Below are 25,369 nucleotides of genomic sequence, written 5' to 3' on the forward strand. Positions count from 1 at the left end.
TGTACACCATGATTTGGTCTCATCTATACAGTGATATGTAATTATACAGGACTATATATAATTCATATAGATGAATACTGAGCCTTAAGTACAATTCTTACCTCAGCCCAAATAAATTTTTAAATATAGACAAGGATTAGTGACCAGAATTAGTGGCATATTTAGGCTAATACCACCAGTCACTAGTTAAGATGGTGACATAGAACAATAGATTTACAAAACCAGGCTATTACTTTCTCAAATTTGCATGTCTATTTGCCAATCAGTAAGACTACCACCTGCCAAAGTTTTAAAATACGTAACTGGCAAGTACAAATCCTCCTCTACAGTACAGAGCTCCTGTACAGTCACATCACTGGAAGTGACTACCAGCAAATTTCACAATCCACAGTTTGAAGTCAACAGCATTTAAACATACATCACCCCTCTCTTCCTCCCTCTCATGTCCACTCTGACGGTGCTGATTAGGATGACTGTAGCCAGCACGACCATTAGAAAATGAATGTACGCTACCTAAGGAAAGAAATATCCACACTTAAATCATGTAAAAAAAAAACTATTTAGAGGTCAATACAAAAGCAACAACACAGAGCATTTAACATTACTGCACAACGACACATAAAATAACTCAACTTTAAGATATCTTACAATTTCAAAGTTGTTTAAAATAAATATTTTAAGCTCTAAGACAACTGATTTGTTATTCCATGTACCGCAGAATCACCATAGTAACCCCAAAGAACTGAACTCACATTTTTGGGATTTAGCAACACATAGGGGAAAAATAAACTGCGATGCAGATTAAAGAGTTGGGGTCCAAGGCACGTTGGAGTAATTTTACTGTTTTATAATGTCACAAACTCTAATGCCACTCTGGGAAGTACCACTGTATCCTGATGACTATACTGATATATACAAATACCTGTTGGAAAGGCCCCTCCAAAAAACATGTTGAATAGATCCTCTGGAGTAATATCTGCCTCACAACCTCTATGGAAGTTGAATCTACCGTTGCTGGGGTGACTGCAAGTTTGCTCTTCACTGCCTGTAAGGTCATACTGCTTTCGTTTTTCTGGATTACTCAGCACAGCATATGCATTTCCGATTTCTGAAGCGAGGAATAAAAGACAACTCCCATAAATGAAAGACAAGAGCTATTCCAGCATGAAAATTGCAATTTCAAAGTCAAGAATAGGCCGCGAATTATGTCCTTTACTGTATGTTACAAATCAACTATAGTACAACAAGGGCCAGAAACATCTCTACTTTTCTTAGCATAGCTTCCAGAAAGTTTCCCACCAACGCTATTCAAAGGCCTTTTATCCTGTTGAACTAGGCAGGAGAGCTTTGATCCTTTTTCTAGGGGAACACCTACACCTGTGGAAATGTTCTCTCTCACTGCAACTACAAAAAAAGCATCAAGCATTACAATGAAAGCTTTGAAGTGGGGTAATTGCAAAGTTCAGATTGCTCTAGCAGCATAGCTTAAAAACATCATAGACTCAGTAGGTTTTCTCTGGTTTCATTTAGTAAATGGTGACTTCTTCGAATGCATCAACTTTATTGTCTAGAAGAGTGTGAATGTATTTTTTTATATGCTTCTTAAGATATTTTATGGATTACATTAATAACACAAAGTTTTGCATGACATAACATGAAGAGTACAACATGCATGCATGACAGGAACACGTGTGTTCCCAAGGTTGGCAATACGACCTCAACGTTTGGAGTGCTTGTCCCTGTTCACGCTACACTATCACAAATGAACAACTTCAATTTTGACAGCAGAAAGGGAAAAACTGAGTTAGGTGAGCATGGAAAGAATCAGTGTGAAAAGACCACAAGCTCTACTGACTTTACAAGCTTTGACCCTAGCTGCTCTGCATAGACATACAGCTCTTGCAAACTGAAGGGAAATTTCTGTTGGCACTCGATGAACAATCTTCCCTCAGTCATATCTTCATTAAACTCTTTCTCCTTTCCTTTCTTCTCTCTCCTCCAGGCCTCTCCAACAAAAGGCTTCTTTTGCAGCCAACCAACACAAGGCACAGGGATTATGTTTTTCGGGGTCGAAAAGCCATCAGTCATCAAAAGTTCGTGAAAGGTGCAACACTATAACCTCAACACAGGCAAATAAGACTATGGCTTTACATAATTAATGTTTTCAACATTATCCAATCTAAAAAAAAAGTTAATGAGTTTTAGCTATGTGCCTTTTAAGATGCCCTTAGAAATAATCATTAGCAATTCCTTTAAGTGGAGGAGAGCACTGCACTGAGAGCATGATATACACTACTGACAAGCACCAAATATTGCTACAAGGTTCCTCTGTTACTCAGCACGAGGATAAAATTGGTAGTAAAAATTTAGATTTTCCCAACAATTAAGAATTCAGAGAGACATAAATTAGGTGACTGCACATAAAGTGAAGACACCACACTGTCACGGTATGGTCAGCAATCTTTTTTGACTATTTGTTATTTGCTTTTGATTATTTGACTATTATGCTAATTCACAACAGATTTGATTCAAACATAATTTTCTTTAAATAAAGGACATAAAAAATGAAAAAAACTGCTCAAAAGTTTCAAAGGAAAGATTTTTGATGAAGGTGGTAAAAGAGATACCAAGAGATTAAAAATGATTATATTTGCACAAACTTTTTAATCTAAAATATAACCTCAGGGAGACTGCTTAATACAACAGAAGAGGAGTACTAGGTAGCTCAAGATCTAAGTACCTTGCCTAACATCAAACTCAATTCTATTTTCTAATGTGACCTTTCCTTAAAATAAAGTATTATTGTGAAATAATAGCTATTATTATGAAACTCCTTTTCTCAGCTGGATGTTAGAAACTAATCAGACACCTTTAAAGGCAAACTAAATCATAAATTTGCTCAGCCATACAAAAAGATTAAAATAATTTCAATGCAAGAAAAATGCTAGATTTCATTAAATAATTTTTAGTCAACAGGATTCCCCTACAAAATTTTCTGTTCATTTACTCATCTAGTTAAGAACCAGAGAGTGAAATTAAGCCAAAGAAATCAAACTTGTACAAAGCGCTAATGTTAAATAAAAGATTAAATAATAAGAAACTGATTTCTTACATTTTAAAGATTATTTAAAATGCTATTAACAGGGAAGAATTATTTTATTATAGGGCTGGAGCCAATTTTATAAGAATAATATCTTTTTTAGATAAAGCCATTACATAGCTGTATTAAAATAACCATCAGCAATCAACCTTCCTGCTATGTTCTAGCTACTTTTCGTCTGGAATTGTTAATATATTATTATAATTACCCCTTAAAGTCTGTATCAGAAGTCTTGCTCAGGACTTTTTTTTTTTTTTCTTTTTTTCCCTCCCCCAGTTTAAGAGTTTTTCAAATGCCTGCATGTAAATATCACACAGGAAAAAAAAAAAAAAGATGTACCACAATCAGATTGTTTATTTATGCATGATCATTTCTTACAGATTCACATTTTTCTTCATCTGTGTCTGAGATGAAGGTGTAGTTTTCTTTAAAAAGCTTTTCCTCAACAATTTTCTTTATGCAGGGCTAAGCTTGGCAGCTTAGATCAGGTCAAGTCGGATTGTAAATTCTACCTAAGAAACGGTCAAAGGCAACTATTAATAAGGCCATGTTTGAACCCAAGTGTTTTTGTGTGGAAAAACTAGGAAAACTATACACATAGAAGGAATTCCAAGGAAAAGGTAATAGCATGGCACGTGATTCAATAAAAACTGCATTTTGCTATCAAGTACTACTTTGGTTTTTTCAAGCTCAAGTATAGTAAAGATTCAAGATAGTAAGATTCAAATGACTACATTAAGTCAACAACAGTAAAAAAGTGCAACTGGGTTTCACAGATCAAATATTCACTCCCTGTACCTGAAAATTACAGTCAATCCTCTGAAACCGAACCCTACTCCAAAAGTCCACATTATTTATCTATACTTCTAGGTACATGTTAAGATAATAAAGGTCAAATATTTTCTTGGATAAAAATGTCAGTTTAATATTAACTACAAAATACCACACTGACAATTTGGTAAAAAGACAAGTGTCCAATGCAGATGAATTTCTTTTAATCTGACAAAGTTTAATCATAAAAGAAATTTTAAGTAAAAATGGTATTTTACTTTTAAAAGCCTCTGTTGCTCCAGGTGCATGGTTTTTGTCTGGGTGGAATTTCAGAGCAAGTTTTCTATAAGCCTTCTTTAGGTCTTCTTCACCTGCATCCTTTGACACCCCAAGGACTTCGTAATAATTTTTACATTTCTTTATACTGCAAAAGAAAATGAAGTAAAATGTTGTAAACAAAAAGATGTAAAAGTAGTATGTTAGAACACAGCTGCAAATGAGGTAATACATTGCACTGATGCAACACATTACATCTCTCACTTTGAATATAAAATATAAAAAAAATTCCACTCTAGAAACAAAGAATGCCATTTTTCATAATAAACTCACTACTGAGCACAATAAACTATTGTGCTCAAAATTACTTACTACATACATTTATTTTACTACTCCTACTGTAGAACTACTACAGTTGTAAGAAAAGGTTTCAGTTTGCAATTACTGTAGCATTTCTCATCCCCAATTATATGAATATTGCTGTTAATAATACATAAAACGAAGCTTCCAGATTTACTTCACAGAGCTAGCGGGCAGGAAGGCCTGTTTTGACTGTCAACAGCAAATGCACTTTGGTATGCATGATATAAAACAAACCAAACAATACCTCCCTTTCTCCAAACAAAAGTCAAGTCATAACACCATTCAAGCATTCACTTTTCAGGGAAATAAGGCATGGGAGAATACCTCTGCTGCTGGGAATGCACCTGGATCCTAACAAACTTTCTGTAAGTGTTTATATAAATTCAAAGAAACAACAACAGCTCCAGCAATTACAGATTCAGCTCATCTCATATCTTCAACGTAGCATTTTTTAAAACTCTGAAAACTCGGAAATATTCTTCCTGTAGGCTGTCTCACCCGGACAGGAAAAGGAAAATCTGGAAATGATGTAATGATTTGGGATGCTTTGCAATACTCAGAGGAGAGAAAGAGCAGTCCCGGGGGACAGAGAAAACATTAATTATATATGGGCAGGAAGAACTGACCAAACCAATAAATATACCTTAAAATCAAACTAAGTTACTTGGGTAAGAATTCAGAAACTTAGAAAAATAAGGCCAAATCACAAACTTGCATTGCAGAAATGAGGCACATTGACATTTGCTGCATACCAAAAGAAAAGGGCTGGTCTGAGCAAGAAATAGAAATTACATCCATAAATATTTTAAAAGCTTCGTGTGAGTCTCTTCACATGGCTGTAACTGTGTCCACATTCTCTTAAATGCACAGATTTCTACGTAAATATGGGTTTAGTGTTACAAAGACTATACACATGGCAGCCAAGTGGAAAAAAAGGGGGTAAGCAAGCCTTTGGCATTTTCATGAAAGAAGAACGGGTACCATGTAATTAAGGGAACGCTAGCACCAGAAATACAACCACACCGTCGTGTGTGGTCCTTCACAGTCCACAGATTGATCAAATCAAGTTTCATTTGAGGGATCCCTTTTCCTGTGTTCAAATAACACAGCTTTTATGGAAGTCTCGGTGTAATGCTCACAAGGGCACTGAATTAAATGCATGCAGGCAGCTGCCAACACGAACATCCTGTGAAATAAATATAGCTCATTATATTGAAGTAACATTTAATAAGCTCCACTTAGGAAGCTGATAAAGCTAACTAAAAAGAACACAGTGAAACCATCATCAAGAAAGAATGGAAATATATTAAATTATACTGTGAATACTGGAAACTTTTGTTTGTTAATTTGTACAATAAGAAAAGATTTTGGTAGTGTACAGGTCCCTTCATCCTTAGCCTCAAGACCTGGATTACTTATGAACTGTATCAAGAACAGACAGCTTTATTTAAAAGTGTAATAGCATCAAATTAAGGTTTTATTTCAAGAAATCGCTATCTCAGCATCCAATCTAAGTTCTTCTCTTCAATAATTCAGTATCTGAATTATCTGTTTGTGGACCAGACTCTTCAGAACTTTGGTTGATGTAAAATTAGGTAGTGAGTCTCCAATTTTTAGCAAAGTTGTTATTTTATTAGCATTAAAACTGTCGTGTTAACCATTGTTCAAGTGTTTCAAGCACTGTGCATCCTCAATAACTTTCTCCCCCAACAGCATATGGTCATTTCTCATGGAAGCAACAAACATGAAAAAAAAGCCATGAAAGTTTTGCAGACCTAACATGCATTTATTTCAAACTCTAGGATGCAGAGAGGAGAAAAATGGAAAAAAAAGAACAATCCAAGAAATGCCAACCTGTTCTTCTAACCCTCAAAAACTCATCCCAGAGTTTTTTCCCATTCACAACCAGTGAAAGTCCCCCAATGGGAAACCCTCATAGGAAAAGCAGGAATGGTGGGTATCAACCAGAAGACGTTCAGGTCAGCACATGACGCATCAGCTTCCGACACCATGACCAGTGCATCAAACCAGAGCTGCTTCCTGATGAGAAAGTGCAGGAAGACACTTGCCTGGTGGGTCATGTAGCACTTCCCCTCCAAACGGATGAATGCAATCACCCTCCATGCAACAGCTATCCTGAGCCTGGTCCACAAATGAGCTATTGTTATTTATCAAGAAACAAGTGTTCAGCCGAGGTGTAACAAGGGGTATACTTTCTCTTAGCAAGTCTTTGCTAGCGATTGCTTTGTTAAACAAAAAATTCTACAAATACACAAGCATCTTTACGCCAACATTCCTGATTTTGTATGAAGCTATGATTTAATATTTCAAGCACATCTTGTACCAGATCGCCCTCATACCCTGACCTGCTACCCTAGGCTAAACGGCCAGTCTCAAACAGAGAAGCCTTTGTGAATTTGTGACAGCCACCCCTGACTTTTACTCTCCCTTGCGTGTTCTTGTCAGGATGGGCACGCTTACAGCAACGCTGCCTGCAACAGACCTGTAACCGATCCTCCAGATCATTTACATTGCCCTCCTTTCTATTGCACAGGGTCAACGCTGAGATACATAACCCCTGTTCGCTGTTCAGGCTGTTGCCATCTTCAGATCTCAACCAAGTCAGTGCTGGTTCTTACAAACCTCAGCAGCAAACATAAGCTGCAAGTACTCTGCTGGATAGCCTGAGGAGCGGGCTCTGCTGCATGTGACTTCATGGTGAATCATGTGGAATACGCGTATACATATGGCAATTTTGCAGAGTTTAGCAGGACTTTGGATTAGGCAGATCAAGCTTTAAAGCTAAAATACATTAAATTATTGTACAAATGCACAGGGGCCGAAGACCATACCTAAGCTTGGAATTCTCAGCAATGACCTTGTGCTATGAAACCCTTGCTACACTCTGCCATTAGACAACAGTTTTGCTGTCTAATACGATTGCTTTGCCACTTCAAGGCAAAAAGCATCTGGACTGCAAGTAGCTAGTTAATGCAAAGTTTCCTACAGGGAGGGAGTTAGTGACTTCTGCCAGGAGGTCCCTTACTGAGCACAATTCAGGGCAATCATTACAGCGTAACAGCTCGGTTCCCCCCCCCTCAGCAAAGTCCGTGAGAGTTTGGCACCAAAACTTGTACTGCAGCAGCTTTGCATGGGGGATGATGGGACAAGTGAAGATGATCAGAAGGTGCATTCCAGTTAGACAAAATTATCAGTGTTTGTGCTGCACCCCTGAGAGGCAAAACTTTAATGCATCACAAACTCAACCTGCTAAGTCAGTTTATAGCAGGACAAACTGTACGGGATCAGCAGGGGAACCCAACAGATCCTGAGGTTATACATGTGCTGTGCAGTCACCAGGCTTCTCAAACACTATTGGACCACACACCACATCCCTCCTCCACCTTAAAGGGATGGGAATCATGGGCTTTGCACAGAGATTCTCCAAGACTTCAGTCCTCTTCCTCCAAACTACCACTGTAAAGAAATTTCTCTCCAGCCACTGGGAGCTGTTGGAAGCCATGGCCAGCCTGATCCTTGTCCCTCAGCAGAAGCAGGCCTTTTTGGACATATTCCTCACCCCTTGTCTCTAGTAGACTGATGTCTGACAATCCTCACTCTGCCAGAATCCCTCGCCTGGAACGTTGAACTGTCCTGTGGAGATTTGTCACGGTAGGGCAGATGGATGGAAGGAACCATCTCCTTCCCACTTGTCTCCTATTGCAGGCCACACAGCATCGGCCAGCAGAGGCTTGGAAAAATTAAGAGTAAAACCAGCAGAGGTTTTGGAAAAGACCGATCACTCATGTTACTTATGGCTTTTAACTGCATCTGAAACCCCTGTCCTGCAGCACTCTCAGCATGAACAACTAACTTTCTGAAAGCTGCATTTCAAATTGGTGTTTCGTTGGTTTTGCTTCACTTAAGGCACTGTAGTCCCTAGTGCTAATTTTCTTGCATATGTAAACTCCACACAGATGTTTCTTTTTAAAATTGCAATTTACATAGAACCTGTTTATGGTCCGCCCCTTTTGTACTGAATTAGTTGGGATTTTTGTTTATTTCTGGCTTATTTGAAGTTTGGTGCTTTCACTGTTAATTTGTTCGGGGTTTTGGTTTTTTGTGAATTGCTTTTCTTGTGTTTTACTTCCTGGTTGGATCACTTCTGTATCTGAATTACTATCAAATTATTTCTGTTTTTTAGCTAATTTCTGTCCTTGCTGAATTGTTAGTCCCCTGCCAGCACCTTGGCACTGTCCTTCTGGTTAACAGATTTGCTGGCTGTTTTAGGAGGGCACATTGCTGGATGTTCCTGAAATAATATCTGCCTTTTAGAGAATAGACTTCTCAAACAGCGTGAGGGCAAGTGATGGCCTACATTCATCCACAATCTGTTGACAGAGGTATCTCATCTTGACTTGCAAAACTCCACTATCCCAGCTTGCAGTTCACAAGCCACCTGCAGTAGAACTGGTCAGCCAGCTTCAAACTGCAGCAACAGCCAATTCTGCCTGACGCTGGGCTCCTCTCCATGCCCTGACGGCTGAAGGCAGAGGAAGCCCTTCAGGTCCTGAAATGTCTGCTCTTGCCTGCAGAAATTCTGGGGCTACCACCACTGGTTCTCCTGTGACTACAAAATGATGTGATCCTAATGCTGTGCTTCTTGTTTCACTTTTCAAATCTACAATTCAGATTAGGTCAGCATCAGCAGCTTTTATCAGGTTAACAAAACCTACCAGAGATGCTTGCATTTCTGTATCAAATACCTGCAGTGATCCATAATCAGGAAGTTTTGAGTATGACTTGGTATTTCAAAGGGTCTTCCAAAGCCTCTGTCTACATGCACAGGAACGGCCCAAAAGACAAATACTTCGACCGCAATCTCCAAAAGCTTGCAACGGGAGCCACAATTATTTCTCCCAATGGTAATCTGAAGCGAGCAGCACAGTGAGCAGCAACGTGAATGTTAGCAACAAAGAGCAGAAAAACACAGTAAAATGCAGACCAATTTCTACGTAGGTCAAGTTTCCACTGATGCCAGAGGGCCCGATGCAAATGGCATCTTGCAGCTGAATTGGGAATGTGCCAGTCACAGTTTGGATGACATAAGTGTGGTCTGCAAAAAGTGCTCTAGATTGGGAAGAGGTCACAGTGTTGTTGAGGAACTCAAGCTGGTACCAGCACACCGCTAGTTTCTGAAATAAATGCACCAGAAGTTCCAGATCTCTGTTTTACTGATAGATTCAACAGTACGTTAGGGTGCTTGTCTTAGCACCTTCCTCTTAGACGTACCTGGTCAGTTTGTTTCTCCTGTGTGTATTACATGAAATATTCAAGGCTGCATTTACATCAGCATACTTTTCTCTAGATTTTGTTTAAGCTTTTACTTTAGCTATAAAAAGTGTAGATCAGAGGCAGGAGCTTTCTGACAAAGTTTACCATATCTTCTGTGCCACTTTTCCATGACAGGCTCTATGACTGTGATTTCCACCTTGACTTTCTCAACCATTCAACTGGATATTTCAACAATTCACAGTAGTTCTAGCAGCCTAATTAAAGGCATGCCCTGATTTCTTTGCTTTGGGTTTTTTTTTTTTCCATTTTAGCACATGTTGATTGCTCTTATTATTCCACTTTCAGTTAATTATCTTCTTGACCCCATGTTAAAAAAGTAACGATATCTCTCTTTTTGCTGAATTCGCAGAAGTCTCAGCAGAAGGCCTGGAAAAAGTCAGTCACACAACTTACATTCCTTCTAGTTTGATCCATGAAATGTGTAGAGACAATTTTTTGGTTTACTCTGTGAATTCAAATCAAGTTGCTGATTATTCTCGACCACTACTGGATGATATTTAATCCTGCCTTGCAAGGTTCCTACAGAACTCCTGCCTCTATTGATTTGTTTTGGTTCCAGCTCAAAGATCCAAATAAAAAATTTCATTCTTGTGCTCTCTTCCGAGGGGCAGGCACTGGCAGGGCAGGAAAAGCAGTATTCCACCACAGTTTTCACAAGACAGCAATCCAACTTTAGCATACTACTAATCATGCCAGTTATCCTTCAGATGTCAAAAAGGTAATATGGAATATATGCTACTGCTTATTTACTAAAAAGAGAGACATCAGACACCATTTGGATTTTAAGATCGTTTAAAGGGAGTCTGTATAAAGTGTACAACCTATCTATATCTCTAAAACTTTTTTTTTTAAATCATGTAGTAGAGAACAGATAATACACACTTCATAACATAAAAAGGAATGGGGAAGATTAATACACAGCAGGCAAATGATCTTTTTTTTTTTCATTTCATGCTAGTCCACAAAACCTTTCCAAAGGGTCTGAGTTGGTATGAGTAGGCAGATATGATGAACAGAATTTGTTTGAAAGTAATTAAGAACTCCAATAACTGTAATCCTGATCAGCACTTCTTCTTCAGTTGTTTTAAGTGAAGTAGAAGAAAAAAGTTTAAATTTTCTTTCTTACATGAATGTTTTGTTTCTTTATCTCAGCAAAAAATGCCAATAACCTACATCGAACAGTGAAGGAATTGCTTTAAAGCAAAGACCACAGAATCCAAAAGCAAATTCTCCCTTTTTTGTTGTGCACACGATTCTCATGCACTCATCTTAAGCTGACATTGCTCAGACAGCTTTCAATTGCCTAGAGACTTCTAAGACGCTTGCTCTAAAAAGACGTAAGTCTACTGTGGGTCCTAACATATTTCTGCTAGTCTCCTGTCAGTATCTCTGATATGCAGGTCACCTGAAGTGTTAAGGCAACTTGATCCAGCCCCCAGTGACAAGATAAGCATCATTAAGAAAAAGATGCATGTACTACAGCTGGTATTTTCAAAGCATTTCAAGTCAAAAGTAACAAAGTGCTTTTGGGTATCTCAAGCTTTAAGCTGTCACACCAAAACGGAGAGCATCGTTCCCACAAAGAACAGAGCATCACCCAGCACTTATGCAATCAGTGGAAAGATACTGCATCTTATGCTTCTCCCTGTTGAGCAACTTGTTTGCAAGCTCATGTAATGCTCTACAGAAGTGTTACGGTAGCTTGCTAGTGATCAGTGTCCCCTGTGTATGTGGAAAAAATAAAAACAGCTCAGAGGTGCTTGTTTGTACTCATACCTACCCACATTACTAGAGTAACCCTGATGAAAATTAATGCAGTTAAATTAGTTATACTGCTCCAAGTGTGTCTTCACCATGCTTCTTAAATATATTGTCACAAGCAAATTCAAGACAGCTGGACAACTCCAGGTACACTAATCAGGGATCCAAGTCAGAGAGCTCAGAGTCAGTCCCCCTGTCCGACTGCTCACTAGAGCTTATAAAAAAGGGTTGGAAATGGCATGTGTAATTAAATCAAGAATGCTTTCTCTCGGTCTATATTCAATTACTAATACAGAACCAAAAAATCCTAGAGGGAAAAATACTTGAGGATAACGACCACCTTTCAAATCATAAGCATACAAAACAACTTAGTCTGACAGAGTCAAATTCATGGTAAGATTCAGAATTTATTAAAAATTGAAGATTTTGCTACCTTGCTATCTAGAAATTTCTTTCCTTACAGGAAAAAAAATTAAGGATCACGCATAAAACACTATTTAAACCCACCTCTTTTCATGCAGCATTTCTTCAACCAATTCAAAGGTCCGAAAACCACTGTGGTATGGCAAAAGCATACGGTGGTGACAAGCTCTACTCTCTGAAGAATACCCTTTCCAGAGGGGCACATTTCATTTAATTGGAAAAGTCTGGGGCCTGACTGAAGCAGTAACATATGCAGCCTGTCATGTTTCCAACCAGAAAGCTCATTCTCACTGTGGTTTAAACATGAACTTTCCCTCAGCTATCATCACTGAATGTGTTATATTTTTCCATTAAGTTTTAGCCCACTGTTTGTATTTAATCCTGTTCTCCTTGGCAAGGCACACAAGTGTTTTAATTCTTAACCACAAATTTTCTAAGTGGTGTGTCAATGTCACTCACTGACAACATGACGTTGTCAACAAATGTTTCATAACTTCCAACAAGAACTGGGGACTTGCTCTGTTGATTACTGCACATCTAAACCAAAATTCAGTCTCTCTCCAAAGGTTTATAAACTGCTGTACTAAAGGATGGTAGCATCACTCAAGCTAAGGTCAAGATATTGTTTTAACAACTGATTTTCTAAGTGGTATGTAAAATACAAACAAACATGAGTTGTTCTGCAAGCTATTACAATTGCTTATTTGCAAAAATCTGGGTACTTTTTAAAAACCCGAATTTTGTATTCACAAAGCGGATTGTTGAAATAGGTACGAAGAAGCAATGCTGCATCAAGATTATCCTCAATATGCAACTTCTGTGAATACCCCTAACTGGTTCTGATCTCAACAAACTGGATTAATTTTATCTGGCATCTAGTGAATCCCTTCAAGGAAGCAATACCCAATACCATGAAAGCATGCCATGGAGAAAAGTTGGCTCTACAACATCATTTTACTCAAGAAAAAGTAGGCAACATTACTTTCTGGTAAAACAAACAAACAAAAAAAAGAACTTGCAGGGAGCCTGATGTCAAAGCAGACTGCAGCTCAGAATGGCATGTCACGGGTGAGTGAATACTGGCAGTAATACAGCCTTCCTTGTAGCAGCTTTCTGAGAATGTGTTATATGTCTTAATTTGATATAAGCCTCATTTTACAGAAGACTTCTTTCCGGATATTTTGTCTCGCACGCCTGTGCACACACACGCACATTTTGCCTTCATTTTAACAGCTAATATTTCAAGGTGGCCAAAAATGTACACACTTATTCAGGTTTTACTTTAGATGTATCATGAAGGGCAATAACATTAATTAAGCAGAGATGATGGTAAATGAAAAGCTCTACTAAATAGCAACACCAGGAAGATAACCATGCCAGAGACGCTGCTGTCTACCTGCCTGAATGCAGAGCTGCTTTATCAACAAAGAAAAGCTGCTTCTTCCTCACTATTAGCACAGCTGAACAGATCATTGAACTTCAGGAAAAGATCCCAAGATAATATCAACAGCAACATACATTTCACACAAAATAATTCACACACAAATTTCTGTTTTGCACAACAGTTCATCCAATCTACACAAACTAGGAGACGAGGACCTCTTGATTACCCTTCTTTGAGCTCCCTTGAAAATACTGGGGCTAGGCTTATCTGAAAATATACGTGGGTTTTGAGGTGTGCAATTTTAGAGTGGCTGTATCCATATTTCTTTAGCAGAAATTAGGGCACATATCAAACAGTATTTTTCTCACTCCTACAGCCAAAAAGTGTATAATGATAACATGACTTAAGAGTTACTCGCCTCAAAAGGACATTTTTATTGATCTTTGTTTCTTTTTGCACATCCTCCTTTCCTGATGTCGCCCCATCTTAATACTATCATGCTGCACAAACTCCAGACAGAGTTTATAATGCCACTTGGACTATGTGCTTCAGTGCTTCTCAAAATACCTGGAAGATACCAGTACTTCCAGAACAAAATAGTTTTAACACTGGTCTAAGACCAGCCTGTACAGCAGTATTAGCTTGAAAATGAATTTCAGGAGCCAGCATGTAATGTAAACTTAGATATGAGTATAAAAATATTTAAGAATAGAAAATCTGTCCTGCAAGTTGTACTATAGAATTTTCATCACTTCTTCTATTTAACATGAGATCTACTTAATAACTATTTTGAGTATTTTCCTTTTAAACCATCAAGGTTGCTTTATATAAAGATGAGTATCATCTTTCTCGCAGAAAGTGACAGCGTCTCATACTGGGTTTAAACACAGCACAACTCTCCTCTTCCTGAACTGAGTCACAGTTCAGCACAAGTAACCCCTCTCAGCTAACCTTGAATTTTCTGTTGCTTCTTTAGATGCTAGAGCTGAAAGCATAAGTACATAACACACAGAATGAAAAGCAGTGATGTATTTAAGCAAGGCCATACCTGAATACTCCTTCCATTTGGTCTTTGGTGTAGCCTTTTCCACTTTCACCTGCAGCAGATGCATTGCTCTCCTTCGTGCTATTAGGCTTACTTTGATCATTGCTACTGGCTGGTTTTCGGCAGTAAGCGCCTCCCCCAGCAGTACTTCCATTCTTCATAATAGCTTCCAACAAAACTATAAAACAACAGTATATCATAGTATCATTATAGGCATTAGCGATTAAGTCGGGGCTCTCAAGTATCTTAAATGGGAGCACCACATTGTAAAAGACTAGCTACTACATCCTCCTTCCTTATTGATCATCACTTTGTACCACAAACATTTCTGAGGCCAGTCTAGCAACTCCTTTTCGTGGCAAAACTATGGAAAAGTGTTTCAAAATTAGCGGCTGGACTCCCCTCCACCTCTGCCAAGGTAATTTAATACTGGAGAGAATTTGTCCAGGTCCTTCATTTCTAGATGGTTTTTAGAGGCACTGAACCCATTCTTTGGGGTGAAAACATCAGAATACCTGAAAAAAGGAAAAAGAAACTAACCTAACACACTAAAGAACCTGAAAATTATTCCAGACCAAGCCCATCTCCAGCACATTTCAGTTGCTACAGTACATAGCTATTTGTAACCTGAGTCATTAGCGGCCACAAACTGATGCTCTATACCCTTTCCAGGCAATACCAGCCGAAATTCAAACTGCTGTTAAATGCCACAGATAAGAGTTGGGTGTAGTTGGCTGGTCCTGACTTGAGACCTGGATCTTGAAAACCAGCATGCTTTCGCTAGATCTTGAAATCCTCTTTCCTTCCATGTTCCAACAGATCTCAAATTTAGCAGTTTTAATAAATCATCAGATACTAAGTTTTCTTTTTCTTTCTGGATATAAGCCTGTATTTTGGGGGTATCTGTCTTACCAATACATCAGAAACAGTACCATTCTAACTTAAGGGACTGCACACGAAGCATAATGTGGATCAAAGATTATTAAATAGCCTATCTTTTCAGGAAAGAGATCCCTTCAGAGCAAGATGGCAAACTACATAAGTCAAATTTGTTTCATAAACAACGGAGAGTTACTATCTGCATAAAAAATGCCCTAATAAAAATTCCCAAAGAAAAATGTCCCACTCACTGTGAAAGCATGTTATAGCTTTACCGTTAAAAAACATTTTCTTCTAGAAGCTAGTGAGAAGAAGCCTGAAGGATTTTCTCCTAAATCTAATTAAAAAATTTCTCCTCTGACTAGCATGGTCTCTCTTAGAGCAGCAGAAAACTGGGATCCTACACATCATAGCTTGTATCTCAGAGAAGCACAAGAAAGAAAAGAAAGTGGAGCTTTGTTTAAAAGGAGAAGAACCACTTCCTTAAGATGTGCTTCTTAAAACTCGTCAGTATTTGCTTTTACTTATTAATTCACTTATTACCCACTGGCCACAGCAGTCTGAAGTACTGCAGATGAATAGCTACACTCGGCCTGAACAAGAAAGTCAGCTGACCCCAGTGCCGGTCCCGTGCTCGTGCCTGCCTCGGCAAGATTCACCAATTGATCAGATCAGGCTTTTTACTGCAGAAATAAAGAAAAGGCTAACATTTAGATGCTGAGTTGTATACCGACTGGATGTTTTCACTACAAATGAAACTAAGCTCTTGAAAACAGGAGAGCTATAGTTGCATTATGGATTATAGCTGATGCTATAATCGTATCCAAGTATTTGCAACAGTTTATTCTAAAATCATCTGTTATGGCATTTAAAGTTCTGAGGTAAATGAAGTAATAACAACTCCAACAAGGTGACTGTGTCTGCGGGCTAAGAACTAATCAAGAACAGAGATTTGAACAGACAGTGCCCTCAGAATGAAGCATTTTCAGACCAAATGCGCTCCAGACAAGTGAGAACAGAAAACAAAATTATTCTTTTTCTGTTCTGTGACATTAGATATTTAATAATGGTATCATGTGAGATCCTATCAAAATGTGACCCTGACTTACCCTCTAGAGATAATGCTTACTCGACCTTTTTGCAAATCCAGCCTTTATATTGGTACTGCTCTAGAAATTCCCCATCCCTTCACTAATGCTTGTGCAAAATCAGTAGTAGCAATAATGGTAGAAATGCAGGTATAGACAACCTTGCATTTTTAACGCTCAGTGTCTCTTTCACAGCAACCTTAGCTGGTAAGTCTTTTCATGAATTGGTTTGGCTGCACTATAGTTTCAACATTACTACTTCCTAATCACTGTCTCAGACCTCCCATTCCCATAACGGAGCTGCACTGCTGAGAAGACAGTGCAGAATGCTTGCAAAACAAAAAAAAAAACAAAAAAAAATCAAACCTTTAAGTGTTAACTTCTTAAGATAGCAAGACACAGCATATACAAACATGCAATTGTTCCACGTTGAAAAAGAAAACTGTACAAAGGGTCTGGGGCCATTGTTTTCCTCAAATAAAAGATACAGTTCAGATACTCAGAAACAACTTTTGGTAAAACCAGCTGTTAGAACTGTAGTACTAACAGTGTATTGAAGAAAACTTCCACTGTGCATCTAGGTATTTTAAAATAGGACATACAAGGAACCAAAGACTTATTTTGTTAGCAGGTAAGACAACAAATCTTATCTCCAAATGTGTCTGAAGGCTCTCTTGTGTGTACTGTTACCTGCTGCTGAATGAAAGATCCCTGCTCTGCATTTGATTCCATTATGCATTGAACGTGACCCCCACTTTCACCAATGGAAGAACTGTTGAATTCAGAATTCATACTAACGCAACACCCTAAAAAACTAAGCTCACATACTCCTGAAAAGTTTGTTTTTATAGGCAGCATCAGAAATAGTGCAAGAAAATCTTAAGAAGAATTGAAAAATAAAGCTGTCCTTAACGTCATTTTCTGCCTTCAACTCCAAAAAGAATGGCACCTTAGTTTGAAAAGGAGATCTTGTCCTTTGTTATTTTTAAATCCACTCTTACAAATCTTTTCCAGACAAGCAATTAGTTCCATTCAGTTGCAAGATGAATCATTAGCAAAAATCATTATCAAACAATATTTTGAAGAGCTGAATTGTAAAACAATTTTCTAGCAAAGAGTGACGTCAACATGAACACTGCTACTATGAAGTCATTAGTGAAGTATCATTAAATAAGCACTGACCTTACATTTCACACTAATAAAGCCTTAAAATAGCACTGCTGCAGTCAGCGTATTTCAGGCAGAAGCTTTGTTTAGCAAAACTAAACTTCACTGATGACTGAACTAATGCTGAATGCACTTTAAATGCAAATGTCGCCAAAACCAAACCACACACAGTATTGTTTTAGAGACAATAGTTAAAACCTGCTCTCTGTCCTTTTACAATCTGCTGTAACATTGGGAGGAGGAAGCTCCCATCAGTAAAAGATTCAGTGCTACGTTCTCATTGCTTTTATCACTGATGGAACGTCATTTGTGAAATGGTGGGCAATTGTTCCCAAAATGATACTAAAGATACAACCTATGAAGCATCCATGACTTCAGTGACAAATTGGCACGAACTACCTTCTCATACATACCCCAAAGAGAAAATATGTGAGCACAGTGACAACTGGGGCTGCACCATATTGATCTATCACCATATAAACCCAACACATTATGAATGTAAAATAAGAATCTGTGTTACAACTAAGAAACCTCACAAAACCTTAACTGTTTCCTTCTCTTGGGTATGTGCTATGACACATTTTTAATTATCTAATGAATTACTGTTTTTTTTTTTCTCCAAGTGGACCCCCGCTCAATTTATCTAAAAGATGACAATGAGATAATGAAGCAGTAATTTCATTTGTTCTTGATCAGTGTAAAATTCCAGTTCTAATTTATTGCACACTTTCCCGTTCCTGACCCGAAAACAGGACATTCTCTGTCCTTGCAGCTTACTGCACTTTTAACAGGGTTATTTAAGTGCCACAAACTTAAAAAAAAAAAAAATTCAATTAGTCGGTGTTGTTTTGGGAGGAAATGAGATGAGTTGAAAAGAATTACCAACCTCCACAGCTAGAAAACTGAAACCCAGAAATATTACAAGTTTAGAGTCCCCTAATTTCTAAGTACCTAGTTCAAATCAGGCCTAGGGTAGGGCCTGATTTTTTTCAGTGGTATTAGGGCATCTGCAATTCTCATTAGCTTCAGATGGAGCTTTAACTGCCCACCAGTTCCACAAATCAGGCCCTTGTTTCAAGCTGAATACCTGAAAAATGAAGCACAAACAATTAGCCGTCACTAATGGAAACCGAGTGAAGTGACATCACAGAGAAATTCTGTGAAGCATTTAGTTTCTGTACACAATTCCTCAGATTACAGTCCACTACCAAACCACAAGACCATCTTCTTTTCACCAGATCTGTACCTCATTTGTGACATACTTTGCTAATTTCCACAGTGAATAAAACAAGTGTCCTACAGACAATAGCCTAATTAGCCATCTATTTCTTGCACTGAATACTTTACAATGGTGGTTATGTAGTAGCATACTTAAAAAAAAAAAAAAACCAAACACTCAAAACATAAATCAGATGGAGGTATCTTTTTTTTTTCCCTGAGAGGTACTGTAACTCTTATCTTGTAGGTATAAGATGGTAATAAGCTATGTGAACCAGACAAAGCTATTCACTCTCCTTGGTGGAAGAAGCTGCATTGAAACCCTCAGCCTTCCTGCCTATTGACCAACACAGCTTCCAAAAAGCTGAAAGTATTTTCATGCATGTAATCTTCTTAAGCTACAGAAATTTAGGGGAATATGGCAAACTTCTGCTTGTTTTTATTTCAGAGAGGTATCTAACGTAGCAAGAATATAAACAGTGCCACATTCTTGATCCAAAGCAATGGTTACCTTCTTCCACGTGATTTACCAGCAACATCCATCCTGTCTTGCAGGAAAAAAAAACCAAAACACACACCCAAGAAACTATATGCTATAAAAAAGAATAGCACTGATGAGACCTTCGCTTATTGTTTGCGTATAAAGAGTAGTCAGGAGATAAGAGAGGACAGAAAACGTTCACTGAATCTGCTCACCTGACTTAAAGGCTTCACTACAGAATAAAACACAGCACAGAATACTTCCAGTCAGGATTTCACCCCAAAGTCAAGTTTCAAAAATGGTAAATGCTGAGGCCTTTAAGTCAGTACAGAGCACCGAAGTCTCTCCTATTCCTTCCATGGCATAGGCAATGTAAGTGAGAACCAGAGGAACGCAACAAGTCACTGCTGTGTTCAAACGTATTTCAAGCTGACTTCTGACACTGCGTGACAGAAGGACTCCAAGACAGGTAACAGCTCTGCATACACTGAAACCTTACTATTGTTCCTTTTAAAAAATCATTTCTAACCACCTTTTGCTAGAAAGATGCTAATTATTTTTCAAGTTTTAGCACAGAAGTGTCTGAAGAGCCAATTAAGTCATAGGGGGAGCCACCTATCCCATTTTCTCCAGGAAAGTTAAACCCGTGTGCAATTCCTACGTAGCTACTGAACAACCAAAAGGGAAACAAAACCGAGAAAACCCAAACCACAAGTTAGAGGATGAAGACGCTGCCCAGTCTGGAGCAGCAGCTCTCATTGCAAGCTGTTAGCGAGGACTAATTCACAGTGACAGAAGAGAAGCCAACCCAGCCCGCCTCGGCCTGGGGCCTGAGGTGTCCTGCTGCTAATCGGGTCTAAGCCTAGGCTCTATGGCTACGCTTGTATTGATGCCTAAAGGGAAGGGGGAAACGCAGGCGAGGGGCTGGGCTGGCCCAGAGCGAACCCCTTTGGCGAGGAGGGTAGCCCCACTCCTCCCCACCGCCCGAGGCCAGAGGCATGCACTGACGGTGGAAATCCACCTGCCCGAACCGCTCCTCCTGGGCACTTTAACCATCGCTTCGGCCTTTTCTCCCAGCCGAGTCCCCCGCACCGCCAGGGACCCCAGCCCGGGCTGGTTTAGGGGCAGCGCCGTCCCCGCACGGGGCGGAGGACGCACCGCCGGGTCCCCCTCGCCACAGCGCCTCGGCCTGCGGGGGCCCGCCGCGCGGGCTAACGGCCGCCCCGGGGCGAAGGGACCCCCGCCCTCCCGCAGTGCCCCCTCCTCCCTACGGAGCAGGGCAGCGGACAAGCGTGAGAGGGGAGGAGGGCCGGCCGCGGCCGCAGGGCCGACAGGGCGCCGGGCACGGGGAGGGGGCCGGGCTTCACCTCGGGCCGTCTCGGTCGGGTAGAGCTTCTGGGCCTTGCCGAGGAAGCGGAGGGCGCGGTCACGGTTGCCGGCCTCCAGCGCCTCCCGCGCGATCCCGATGCACTTCTCGGCCTCGTCCCGGTTCCCCTCCATGGGCTTCTCCTTCCGCCGCCTCCGCCCGCCGCAGCGCAGAGAGAAGGGGCCTGAAGCCAGAGCGGAGCCGGGCGGGGCAGAGGGGCGGAGAGAGGAGCGGAGCGGAGCGGGCAGGAGGGCAGGAGGGGGCTCCCCTCACTCCGCAAGGCTCATCCCGCCGCGCCGTGCCGCTCCGCGCCGGCGGTACCCGCAGCCCCAGCGCGGCGCTCGGCCCCGGCAGCCAGCCCGGCCCGCCGCCTGCTTCCGGGGCGCCGCCGCGCATGCGCCGCCGCCCGGGCCCGGGGGCGCCCCGCCCGCCCCGCCGCCAGCCCCAGGGCTCCGGCAGCTGCCCCGGCAAGGGGCCGGGCCGCAGGCACCGCCGGGCTCGTCCCGGCTGGGAGCGCCACCGCTCACCCGCACGCCCGCAGGGCCCCGCCGCCGCCGGGCAGCAGCCCGAGGGAGCCGGCTGCGATGGATGGCGGCCGCGTGCTGGCGCTGCACTGCGGCCCGGGGAGCGCTGCACCGGCCCAGCCTGCCGCGGCCGTCCCCGAGCCCCTACAGAAGTGAGAGGAGCCCACGCGTTGTCATTTACAGTGCATTAACTATGCTTTAAGGTACTCCCTAGCACCTTGTAACTACTCACTATAATTAGCGACATCAATGACATCCTGCCAAGAGCTGCATTGCTGGGAAGAAAGCGCTCGGGCGCTGCTCTGGTGAGGCACCGCAGCTCCAGAGGACGAGCGCAGTAAATACGGGTCTAACCAACATTTACAATCTAGGTCAACACCTTCCAGCTAGAGTGCTGCAGCAGAGATCATTACCTGAAAGAGGTTATGGAAACAGATTAGCTTCCTCAACACAGAAGCATCTTTATCTGAAGTGTTTCACTGCTGGAGGAGCAGTTCTGGAAGGCCTGAAGCTTGCTGCCCCCAGCCACAGGAACCAGTCTTGACAGCACCTTTTGCCTCACCAGAAGGACGAGGGTTCCCTTACCGCAGCAGCAGCCAAGGCCTTCTCTGTAAAAAATGAACTTGCAGAGCGCTGGAGCAGCACAGCCAAAGGAGATGTGACCAAAACCCCCTTTAATCTGCTGCTGCTGGGGATGCTACTGTACAGCAGAAGTTAAAACCGCAACTTTAGCACTCCATCCTTAAACCCTGATTGTGTAGTTTGGACCCTTATCACCATAGGGCTTCAGACTAATGGAAAGCAAGCGCTTTCCATTTCAGATGCCTGCAGCCAGCAGAGGTAAAGCCCACCCACAAAAAAGCCACACCAAGTCAGAGCTATTTGACTGCTACCTCGGAAGCAAGTTTTAGACTCCTTATGAGCCAGCGGAGGCTGCTGCACTATGGCCCCTGCTTTCGTGGCTGTCTCTCCCTGATCTCCTACAAGAAGAGTGAGAGGGGTCAGGCTCTACCATAAAGAAAATCAGCTGAAGCTGTGGATTTTCAACATCCATTCAGCTTACCTTCTTCCTCCTCCATGACTGATCCCTTCCCTCTATGAAGGCTGACATCAGGCAAAACTGGCCTTAAAATAGCACCAGCCTTACATCTGCCCTGCTAAAGGCAGCTGTCACGCTAACACAGCGGGCTCACTCAGCAAGAGCCTAACATGGCAGGATAAAACCCCTGTGCCGTTTCACTTGATGGCATTTACTAAGTGCAGCATTCTAGGGCTGTGTCTCCAAGCACAGCTGGTAGGATTGTCAGAGCTGCATGTTCTTTGAGAGCTGCGTAGTCGAGACCAAGCATTTTTCAGTTAGTGGACAAGAGACAATTGGTCTTGATATAACATTTATTGAATATTTCCACTCTAGTGGATGAAAAGTCTGTACAAAACCAAACATTTCCTTTACTTAATCAAACCAATCTAAAAACAGTCAGCTCAATCAAAACCCACTACAAATACAATAGCTTCTTTGAAGCCATGGTAACACTTAAATACGGTTAAGACTTCAATGCAGAAATTTGGTTTGTTAGAAAGCTCAAGGGAGCTTCAGCTTCTCAAAGTTACAAAAAGGCAAAATTGTGTTTCACAGATACAGTCCACTGGAATCACCAACACTGGACAATTAAGTACTTAGAGTCCTGAGATAACAAGGAATCCTGGTATCCTTTAGACAGTCTTCTGTTGTCCTTTCTTTCCAATGAGAGACTTATGGATATGCGGTATTACACCTAAGAAAGAGCAACAAGACCATGTTATTTCTCTTCAACCATTTTCCTAAACTTTGCACTTCAAATGAAATGGCAGCATTAAGCAACCTCTAGTCTGTTACGAGTTTTTGCCACCCAACTCATCACAAACAGCAAGCAATTTACATACCACCACCAGCAATTGTTGCCTTAATGAGAGAGTCCAATTCTTCATCTCCTCTAATTGCAAGCTGCAAGTGACGGGGAGTGATACGTTTCACCTTCAAGTCTTTGGATGCATTTCCTGCCAGCTCAAGAACCTGAGGACGAGACCATTTTTAAACTGAGTTACACAAATCAAGTGAGACCAACTGCACGGCCTTAGCTATTTTATTCTCTATGCCAAATACACTACCAGTGACGCCAAGAGAACAAACAATGCCTCTTTTGAAAGGGTTCCTCCTTTGAAGCTCTGCATTTAGTTTTCCCCAAGAACAGAGTCAGTGTTTTACAGCAGATACGACAGGCTGTAACAGCACATTTCATAAAATATTTCACTCTTCCATCTTTCCTGTAAGTCACAGCGATTTGATCTGCACAAAATGCAGAGTAAAAGGTCCCATGCATATTTCATAGTCTGCTGATGATGCATGCGCTTAAAATTGGCTCAAAGCAAGTGAAGAGTTAACAGTCCAGTCCTAATTAGCAAAATACAGTGGGCTCCGGTCATTACACCATTTTGGAGTTGATTAACTTGCTTGCACCCTTTGCAGGAGCTTTACCTCAGCAGTCAAGTACTCCAGGATGGCAGCGCTATACACAGCGGCTGTGGCTCCTACACGCCCATGGCTGGTAGTCCTAGACTTCAGGTGCCTGTGAATGCGGCCAACTGGGAACTAGAAAATGACAGAAGTATGAATAGGCTGTGACGACAGAGACAGAAAAAGAAAGCCACTACTCTAAACCACATTCTAGGCAACGGAATCCCAGTGGAAGAAGTGCGGACTACATTTCAACACTTGAGAATCCAGCTAAGGACACTGTATGCCAAGTTCACATCAGCAACTTCACAATTCTAACCAGAAGCAGTAGCAACAGCCACAAAGGAATTCTCTTCCCTCCTGCACAGATATGCAAAAGGTCTAAAAATAGTCAAGCCAGACATTAATGCACTCAAGGATCAAACAGATCCTTACACCACTCTGGACAACAGCAGACAGACAGCAGACTGTGCAGGTTTCAGAAGGTACAACCAACCAAGAGATGGAAGGACAACCTGTCTGTCATTCACCCGTGCCCCAGTCCCTGCTCACCTGCAATCCAGCCCGCTGAGAACGGGACACTGCTTTGGTCTTGGTCTTTCCAGAGTCCTTCCCAGCTTTACCGCCAGCCTAGCAAAGAGGAGAGGTGTGTGAGAACTGACGCACCCGCTGTCCCCCCTCAGCGGGGCCGTTCCTGCCGGGGACGGCGGCAGCCCCCCCCGCGCATGCGCTACCCTCCTCCCCCTCCCTTCCCTCCCGCTGGGCGGCACGCGCGACGCCGAGGCGCGTGCGCGCTGCCCGCTACACCTAGCGGCACAGGCCGTTCCCCGGGCGCATGCGCGGCCACCACTCCCTCTCCCCGGCGGCACTAGTGCGCGTGCGACCCCCCCCCCCCCCATTCCCTCCCACCGCCTACCGGCAGGTAACGCGCCTACCGCCGCCCGCACGCCCTCCCACCTCACCCCAACGGCCGCATCACCTTGACCCCTCCTGCCGCCACCCCCCGGCAGCCCGTCCCCACCCGTGCAGCCCCCGCGGCTCCTCACCATCGCGAACCGGACCGCAGCGCCGCGCAGGGGCTGACAGAGGAGGAGAGCGTCCCGCACGCACAGAGCCCGGGCGACAACACCGACCTGCCCCGACCCGCCGCGATTCAAACTGCACCCGCTCCCGCCTTCCCCCGGCGCTTTATAACCGCCGAACGTGCCTGCATCCGGGAACCCCAGCCTCGCCCCTAGCCAATGGCTGCGGGCGGGGGCAGGCCGCTCTCCCCCAGCGACAACCAATGGCGGAGCGGGGCGGTGCCGGCCTCACGATACGGAGTGAGGGAGAGGCCCTGCCCCTATTTAAAGGGACAGGCGCGTCGGGGGGGGGAGGGCGCTATGACGGCCCCGGAGAGCGCCGCGGGCAGGGGGCTGAGTCCCAGAGGGAGGCGGCCCCTAGCGCGGGTGGGCTCTGCCTGCCCCGGCTGTGGTGGCGGCGGCGGCCTGCCCCAGCGCCGCTGGCCAACGCCAGGGCTCCGCCTGGCGTCCCCCGGCCGAGCTGCCCGGGACGGAGCCGCCGCAGGCCCCTTTCCGCCCTCCGCCGTTATTTCGGGGGGACGGAGGCGCAGTTCCCGCACTGCCCGGGGTGGCGCGGGGCACCTCCCGCGGAGGAGCGGGCCGCCCGCCAGGC

The 25,369-nt window shown here is 42.6% G+C and overlaps 2 protein-coding genes across 7 annotated transcripts in view; both read right to left on the bottom strand.

Annotated features, from left to right (window-relative positions):
* DNAJB14 (DnaJ heat shock protein family (Hsp40) member B14) overlaps positions 1-21,061 on the bottom strand; it is a 30,061-nt gene extending 9,000 nt beyond the window's left edge. The window contains exons 1-6 of one of the 6 annotated variants that reach the window (XM_075149611.1): positions 20,679-21,061; positions 18,564-18,699; positions 14,482-14,656; positions 4,150-4,295; positions 923-1,108; positions 419-513 (exon numbers count right to left, since the gene is read on the bottom strand). In XM_075149611.1, coding sequence (XP_075005712.1) covers positions 419-513; positions 923-1,108; positions 4,150-4,295; positions 14,482-14,639 — 585 coding nt within the window. In that variant the 5' untranslated portion in view covers positions 14,640-14,656; positions 18,564-18,699; positions 20,679-21,061. Of the gene's footprint in view, positions 1-418; positions 514-922; positions 1,109-3,330; positions 3,397-3,479; positions 3,613-4,149; positions 4,296-14,481; positions 14,657-18,563; positions 18,700-20,678 lie in introns of those variants that run through there. The other 5 variants (XM_075149610.1, XR_012673566.1, XM_075149613.1 and 2 more) reach the window with 5 other exon arrangements.
* A 1,518-nt stretch (positions 21,062-22,579) lies between these two features.
* H2AZ1 (H2A.Z variant histone 1) lies at positions 22,580-24,924 on the bottom strand. Its single transcript, XM_075149619.1, has 5 exons — positions 24,742-24,924; positions 24,248-24,325; positions 23,717-23,830; positions 23,125-23,254; positions 22,580-22,976 (listed from the first exon to the last, which is right to left on the bottom strand). The coding sequence occupies exons 1-5, from the start codon at positions 24,742-24,744 to the stop codon at positions 22,915-22,917; spliced, it is 387 nt and encodes a 128-aa protein (XP_075005720.1). The 5' UTR covers positions 24,745-24,924; the 3' UTR covers positions 22,580-22,914.
* Between the last annotated feature and the right edge of the window lie 445 nt (positions 24,925-25,369).

This window comes from Calonectris borealis, chromosome 4 (genome assembly GCF_964195595.1).
Source record: "Calonectris borealis chromosome 4, bCalBor7.hap1.2, whole genome shotgun sequence".
In the NCBI taxonomy this organism is placed as follows: domain Eukaryota; kingdom Metazoa; phylum Chordata; class Aves; order Procellariiformes; family Procellariidae; genus Calonectris; species Calonectris borealis.